The sequence below is a fragment of the Dipodomys spectabilis genome, unplaced genomic scaffold (assembly GCF_019054845.1).
Source record: "Dipodomys spectabilis isolate Male_0828 unplaced genomic scaffold, ASM1905484v1 ptg000197l, whole genome shotgun sequence".
In the NCBI taxonomy this organism is placed as follows: domain Eukaryota; kingdom Metazoa; phylum Chordata; class Mammalia; order Rodentia; family Heteromyidae; genus Dipodomys; species Dipodomys spectabilis.
This window is the reverse complement of record NW_024870874.1, coordinates 19,946,581-19,954,746: the sequence shown is the minus strand read 5'-3', so window position 1 is coordinate 19,954,746 and position 8,166 is coordinate 19,946,581. Positions and strand designations below refer to the sequence as shown.

General features: G+C 40.5%; 1 protein-coding gene across 1 annotated transcript in view; it reads right to left on the bottom strand.

Moving 5' to 3' along the window:
• Positions 1–4,428: 4,428 nt before the first annotated feature.
• The window catches only part of Lrguk (leucine rich repeats and guanylate kinase domain containing), an 89,696-nt gene continuing 85,958 nt past the window's right edge, over positions 4,429–8,166 (bottom strand). Inside the window, exons 19-20 of the mRNA XM_042695904.1 lie at positions 6,181–6,332; positions 4,429–4,703 (exon numbers count right to left, since the gene is read on the bottom strand). Coding sequence (XP_042551838.1) covers positions 4,573–4,703; positions 6,181–6,332 — 283 coding nt within the window. The 3' untranslated portion in view covers positions 4,429–4,572. The remainder of the gene's footprint in view (positions 4,704–6,180; positions 6,333–8,166) is intronic.

Below are 8,166 nucleotides of genomic sequence, written 5' to 3'. Positions count from 1 at the left end.
TTCTTTGTGGGGCTATTACAAATAGAGTTGCTTTCCTGATTTCAGCTACACTTTTCTCATTATTGGCATATAGAAAAGCCATTAATTTTTGAGGATTAATTTTACACCCTGCTACTTTTAATTTTTGCCCACTTTTTAACACACAAAAGACACAAGCAGAAAATCAGAAAGTGGTATCATTTTCGCTGAGAACCAAATATAATTTAGAAAACTCAAGGTGAGAGGCAACTTCTAATTGTGTTTATCCATGTGCTTACTCTGGCCATTGCTTTCCCTTCCTACTGGTTTTCCAAGTATCTTTCTCTTGTTGTTCTGTTTCCTGTTAGTCATTCTGTAAGACAGATTTGCTGGCAAGAGATTTTTAATTCTCATTCATCTGAGAATATCTTGGTTTCCCCTTATTCCTAAAGAACCTATTTAATGACTGTAGAATTCTAGATTACCTGTTCTTTTAACATTTGATCTATGGCTTCCCAGGTTTCTGATAGGAAATTCACCATCATGTGACTTGCTTTATTCCTATTGTTATGAGGTGACCCACCAGAAGAGACCACATACACACACAGTACAGCCAACAGAAAGTCTTTATTAGCTGGCTGGCAACTACACTGGATCAGCAGGTCCCCAAGTGCAGTGCTGAGCCTTTTCTTAGGGATCCTTTTATGCCAAAAAACCCACATCCTTGTTCTCTAAGGGATGGAAAGTCCCCAATGGTTCTTTCCTGCAGGTGCAAGCCAAGCAGGAAGTTAACAGAAGCCAAACACAGTGTTGAGCAAGGGCAGTATGACCATTACTAGGAACATAAATGGGACAGTGGGTACTCTATTATTGAAATATATATTAAAATAGCCTCACAGGTGGGTTTTTTCCCAATCTTTAAGATGGAGTCTCATTTTGTCAAGTCAAACCAGGGAGCTCTATCACATTTTACCATCCACCATGTGGCCAAGATGGCGCTGGCCAGACCCATCAATCTCCCCAACTCACTAGGATGATTTTTTTTTTCCTTTAAGATTTAGAAGTTTGGTTACGATGTGTCTTATTGTGGATCTTATTATGCCTATCATTGTATTTATCCTGTTGGGGTTTCTACTCAGTTTCTAGATTTTTGACTTTTGCCAAATCGGGGGAAATTTTGCCAATTATTTCTTCAAATGTCTTTCAGCTCCAGGAACTCCAATAACACCAACATTTAAACTTTGTGTTCATAGACTCCTACACTCTCAAGGCTCACTTTTTTTTGGGGGGGGGGGGTTGGTCATGGGGCTTGAACTCTGGGCCTGGGGCACTGTCCCTCTGCTCTTCAGTTCAAGGCTAGCGCTTTACCACTTGAACCACAGTGCAACTTCCGGTTTCCTGAGTGGTTTATTAGAGATAAGAGTCTCACAGACTTTCCTGCCTGGGCTGCTTTGAACCATGATCCTCAGGTCTCAGCCTCCTGAGTAGCTAGGATTATAGGCGTGAGCCACCGGGTACCTGGCTTTCAAGGCTCATTTTATTCTTTATCTTATCTCTGTTCAGATAGGAATCAATAGATGCCTTCAACTGCACTGCTTGTTTTTTAAACTATTTTCTCCATTGCATTGCTATTCCCAGCCAGCCAGTTTTTAATTTTCATTGTTTTGTTCAGCTCCAAAATTTCCTTTAGGTTCTTCTTTACACCTTCTGTTTCAGTGCTATAACTTTCTATGTCTTTGCTGCCTTTTGTTTCAGTCAGGTTTACAATTCTTATTTCCTTTTTATGACTGCTGCTTTAAAATTCTTGTCAGATAATTTGAACATCTGTGTCATCTGGTATTGGCATGTTGATTGATTCTTCTCATTCAAGTTGAAGTTATCTGATTCCTTGATGAAGTGTGTGTGTGTGTGTGTGTGTGTGTGTGTGTGTGTGTGTGTTATTTTTACCTTGTACATTTTGGATAGTGTGTCCAGAGAATCCAGATCATATCTAAACATTATCTTATTCTCTGTTACAATGCTAATGGGAGAAGGAAGCACTGACTTCTTATTGCCAGGTTGTCTTTGGGGCTTCTGGAAGATGCTTGGGTGGGAAGTTTAGAGTGCCTGCAGAGACCTTCAGTGGTGCCTCATTACTGCTTCTGTATTACCTCCACTCGTACTGTATAGAGAAAAGTCAGTGAAAGTCCTAGCTCTTCACAGACCTCCCATACCCTCTAGGGGAAGGAAGGGAGAGATGTTTCTCCTTACTACCAGACAGGCATGACAGTGGTAGTTTGTCACCAGGGGCCTTTGAAGATAGCAGGGGAATGTTCTCAATATTGGGTAGTGTGGGCGCTGGTGGCTCAGGTCTGTACTCCTAGCTACTAAGGAGGCTGAAATCTCAGGAAGTTCAGGGCCAGCCGGAGAAGGAAAGTCTATGAAACCCTTAATCCAATAAGCTACCAAAAATATCAGAAGAGGAACTGTAGTCCAAGTGTTAGAGGGCTAGCCTTGAACACAAAAGCTAAGGAATAGCACCCAAGTCCGGAGTTCTTGCCCTAGGACCAGCGCACACACACAAATAAAACTGGATAGTGATTCCTGGCTCTTCATAACACCTCTGACTCTATCCCAGCAGGAAGGAGAAAGAGGAGAACTTTGATATAGACAGAAGAAGGTAAAAGCTTGGCTGACAGATTTAGAAAGGAAGTGACGGTAGGGTCATGGTTTGATCCGTAGTGTTTGATTGTGGCAGCAAAGTCATTGTGTAAACATTGTCTGTCTTACAAGACTGTCCCTTCCCTGCATTGCACTAGATGAAGCAAGATCCTTTAGGGATTTGTTGGCATGCTCATTAGCATTTGGGACTGCAGTTTCTCCAGCACTCCCTGAGCAGTATATGAGGTGAAAAGGAAACCCAAGCAGCGGCCGCCACATGGTGTTGGAGGTGTGATGCACCTGGCGTGCGTTCTTCTTTCCATGTCTCAATGTCCTTTCTTGTTTATTTCATAATAGTGTCTAAGGTTTTAAACTGTATTTAGTGGAAGTGATGGGAAAAAGTAACTGTTCCATGCTGAGATTCATTATTTTTTTATATCTTTAAGTGTATCTGAAGTATTTTGTAATAATTTTGAAAAAAAGATGTTTGTGAAAAGTATATTACTTTTGACAATTCTTGGGCATAGGGATCAACACCTCCCCCATCTGTGAGCATGTGTTCATCTCCCATCAATCCCAAAGTGGCCTTTGGCAAGTGATTGGATCCTGAGAGCTGTGACCTAATGAATTAATCCATTGAGAGGCGATAGAGACTTAGGGGGTAGGACCTAGAAGGATTATCTTGCCCATGTTTCCTTCCCTTCTTTGCTGACTGGCTTCCTCCATCACAGTCTCCTGACACTGTGACATTCCGCCTAGCTTCAGTCCTAAAGCAAAGGGTCCACCTGACCATGGACTACCTCTTAAACTATCAGCCACAACGAATCATTCCTACTTTGTTTTCCTTGGGTTATTTTGTCACAGCAGCAGAAAGCTGACTGACACAAACTTCACTCCTGTTTGAGAACAAGAGTGGAAGCAATGAGCCAGTAACAAATCCTGTTACATCCAAATTTCAGTTATGAAGAGGATGATTATTAAGGGAGAGTTAATATTTTAAAACAGAAAGTTTTTAGAGGATTCTGTTAAAATATTTAACAATTTAACAATTGCTACAGCACTGTGTGGAGGGTCTTGTTCTCACTAGTCATAAATGCCTACAGAAAAGACGCTTCATCAACTCCAAGGGATCGGTTATAAAGTTTGAACAACCACGACAGACATATTATCTGAATGTTTTATCTATCAATGAGTTTTCTTTCTGCAAATGGCAGGGAGTGAAATTGCAAAGATGATTAAAGTTACTTAAAAATATTTCTAATGACAAGCAATACATAGCCTGGAAAGGATAAATAAAAGACCTATCTGATACTCTTCATTCTTTCTTATTATAAATAAAAGACCTATCTGATACTCTTCATTCTTTCTTATTATTAACCAAGTCAAGAACTTCCTGAAATTACATGAATTAATTCCCTTTGAGAGATGTAGTTGAGGAGATGGTGGTGAACCCAAGCTCAATGGGACTCTGCAAACCTTTCATAATTAGACAAAAATAATTCAGCCGTCTAGATATATATGTGTGTGTGTGTGTGTGTGTGTGTGTGTGTGTGTGTGTGTGTGTGTGTATGTATACTAACATATAAATGGGCACGTTGAGATTTTACATGAATAGTTCCAGTTGGATATGTACAAATATTTCTGTATCTATAGCAAAACAGAAATTGCTATCTGATGTTTCAAAGGAGGAAGCAGCTGGAAACAGCATGTGTAGCTATGGGCAAAATTAAATGACATTTTTCAAAGTCAAGAATAATGCCTACTTAAAAACAAGAAGAAAAACGAAAGATAAAATAAGGACACTATACACAAAATCATACTAGAAATTAATTGAGAGAATTGAGACAGCTAAACATTCTTTTGAAGCTAGTTGGCTGAGTGAGAACCTGCTGAGATCCATCGCCAGGGAAGACAGAGGGACTGGACATTGCACAGCACATTTTCCATGTTCAAAGTCAGATGTCAAGTGCTGGTCTATTTGCGACCCTTTGGGATTGGAGGGAGGGTGGGCTTGGTGTTGGAACCGGGGCGACTTATGACTGAAATCGAGTGTTTTTTGTGTTGGGCAGATGATTTTTCTCCTGCAGACAATTGTCCCTGTAGTGCTGTAAAACATTAAGAAAAATATAGTACACGTAGTTTAGATATAGTACACATAGTAAAAACACAATACACATTGTTAATCCTTCTTATGCCACACAAAGGAAGTGCTAAGGGGAGTAAGCATCAGATTAAGCTTGAGAATGTATTCATGACCACCTCTAAGGAATAAATGACATCCAAGCAAGAAAAACGGGATGAGATCACAGGCTGGACAAATGTAGATTTGATCTGAAAGTTTTTCCAGTGAATCACAGTCTCTACATTTCTATCATGCTCACACCTCTGAGGCAAGGTCCCATGTAACTCTCTATCATAATTATTATACATGCACCCAGGGGAATGCAGGCAAAGCTGCATTCAAAATGGAGGGGAATTCTGTGTCGCTTTATTCACCTTGGTCCCACTGCTTGCTGCAGAGCACCACAGTGTGATTTGGGCGACGTGCAGCCAGGTGCCTCGTTCCCTTCTAGGAATTAGAAGAATAGTGGCCTAATTTTCAACAAAAGATTTGGGATGGCCCCTTCCTGTTCCCTCTCGCTGCTTCCTGTACACCGTGAATGGAGTGGCTTTGCTCCCCACCATGGTGTCCCCTGTCACTCTCCACCGGCCTCTCCCAGGGCCCTAAAGCAATACAGTCCAATGATGATGGTCTGAAACCATATGCCAGTATGCATATTTCCTCCTTTAAGTTGTTTATAACAGGCACTTTTTAAAAAAAGAGATGAAAAAATAAACTAACAGATAAGAAGATGTGGACATTGACGGTTCATTCAAAGCAATAAAATAAATGGATGGAGACTGTTTCTGACAAAAAAGTTCTACAATCTTAATCTGCATGGAGAAAAGTGTACAGTCACATAGCATGCATCCAGTACTTCTTACTTAGATCATATTTCATTTTGTGTGTTTATATTATGTATTACACTATAAAATAATTGCTATACAAATATATAGTGAAATAATAGTGTGTGTTATGAGGCTGATACTATCATTCCCAAGGCTCAAATGTTAACTTATTTGCCCAACATTATGTAACCAGATGTTTCTGTAAATGGAAACTCAAGGCCACGTCTTGTGAGTCCTAAAGTTCCCTCATACTATACCACACCACAGCTAACAGTCCACTTTGCTCTGGCCAGACTCTAGAATGTTTCTTTAAGAAACTCTCATTTAATGAGAGAAAAATAAGAAATGGAGGAGGTCTGGAAACACTGTCCTATGGGAAGCCAGAATGACAGTGAGCCTTTGTGCTTTGTGTTTCAGAGCTCCTGGAACATACAATAGATATTATTAGAATAATAGCTATTGTATGTTATGTATAATGTTATTAATATTATATGTTATATTAATATATAATAGTATATATTATATTATATACTATATTAATAATATAACATTACATATTATATAATATATATAATGAAACATATCTTTTATAGCTTATATAGACATATAATCCATATGTAGAACAAAGCATACCTTCTCTGTCTTGATTTGCCTCATGATCACCTCCTTCTGTTTCTGGCCATGAAACAATAGTTCCCTCTGGAAACTGCAAAGAAAAGTCTCTTGGCCATGGATAGGAGTAAAGCAATGTAGAATATTTCATGCTAACATAGGGATCCTTGTTTCTAAAAAAAAAAAAAAAGAAAGAAAGAAAAATGGAATATGAAAAATCTTTTTGAGATGCGAATTTACTAAGAGCCTTATACGTGACTGTACTGGGTTACCTGTGTGGTGTTAGGTCATCAGCGTACAAACATGTCTGTGTTGGCTGGTTTTAAGTGGTGTCTATAGCAGGTTCCATGTAGCAGGTGACCTGGCAGAGTGTACATCAAGCACTGTACATGCTCTTAGAGACTCCTCATCCAGTAACAAAGCCCAGCTCAATTCCCGCTTAGGGTAAGGCATTGCAGTGGGTGAAGAGTAGGAAACACGATGCATAAGACACAAATGCCAGTCTCTAGGACTTTAGAGCCAAGTGTAATTTATTTATAGCAGTTCCACTATTTCAAATTTAGAGAAAATGAAACATTAGGTGGCCTGATCCAGATACCATGTTTGTTATATACTATGCTATTTGGGGGTAGATTATGATTTTTCTCCCCTTTTCAGGATGAGATTGGGGGACAATCTGGTGCCTAACGTTTCTGTGTATGGGTTAATGTTCTTCTTATTGATCAGTGTCCTGGCATTCTTCATGAGGGAAATGTCTCTACCAGGAAGCCCCACTGCAAGGCCTATAAGGTTGATGAACTTTGGCCTCACGGTTCTGGATTCTTCACTCCTTAAGTTGGGCCTCATTCCCACTAACTTTGCTGCCAAAGAATCTGAAAGTGATCACACTCTTTGTACTTGAATCTTTACTTTGTGGAGACACTTGAGCCATCACTTTCAGGAAGAATATTGACTTTCAAGAAATGAATACAACTCTTGTGGCAAATGCTCAGTCATTATTGGGAAAATGGGAAAGATTTATTTCCTAAAGTTTCCTCACCAAATGCCCCTCAGAAAGGAGGATAACCTTCATCCTGACCAAAAAGTAATCATACTCTACTCATACAGTTTCATATCCATTCTCTTGGGCCCTCAAAGTTCATGGCTTTGCCCCCTTTCTGTCACTCATTCATAGAATCATTCACAAGCACAGCACTGAGAACACTGTGGTCAGACAGCAATGCAGACTTGCAGACAGCTCAGGTGATTATGGATCACACATCAGCAATGCCAGGCAGAGCTCCTGAAGGACAGATCACCAGCAAAAGAGGGGCGGTGGGGATAGAGGCTGGACTTGGAAGGTAGAAAGAATGTTCCTGAGCATTGTGTCTGAGGATCCTAGCTGGGGCCAGGTTTTCCTTCTGCAGCTTAATGCTTCTGGGTGATTTATTGGACAAGGTCAATTTCAGGAATGATAGAAAGAAGTTAGCTAGGAGACTAACAGGAAGAAGGCAGGAGGAGATACTTTAAGGAGAGGGGCAGGGGTTGGGAATTGGGTAGTTTGACTAATGAAAGGGCAGGATGGGGAAAGGATGAGGCTTCTGGCCTGGGGGAAAGGGTGCTGTACCAAGTTAAGTGCATGTCTCCTGAGCTGGCCCACAGGTGTCCTGTCATTGGGACATGTTTTTTACAACATCAGGACTGGATAGTGGCTGAACTTCACCAAATATCTTGTTAATTAGGGTGCCCTTAATTGCTGGGAAGACCCTGGAGAAAGATCATGCTGATGCCAGGCAAAAAAAATAAAGACCGGGGCTGGGAAGGTGGCTCAGTGGTAGAGTGCTTGCCTTGCAAGCATGAGGCCCTGGGTTCGATTCCTCAGCACCACATAAGCAAAAAAGAAAAAAAAAAATAAATAAATAAAGACCCCCCCCCACCGCCCCGCCCCATACCGTACACATTCATAAAGAGGAAGATTTCCAGCTAACAGCAATGTCCAAAAGGCCAAATATCAATGCTGAGAAATCC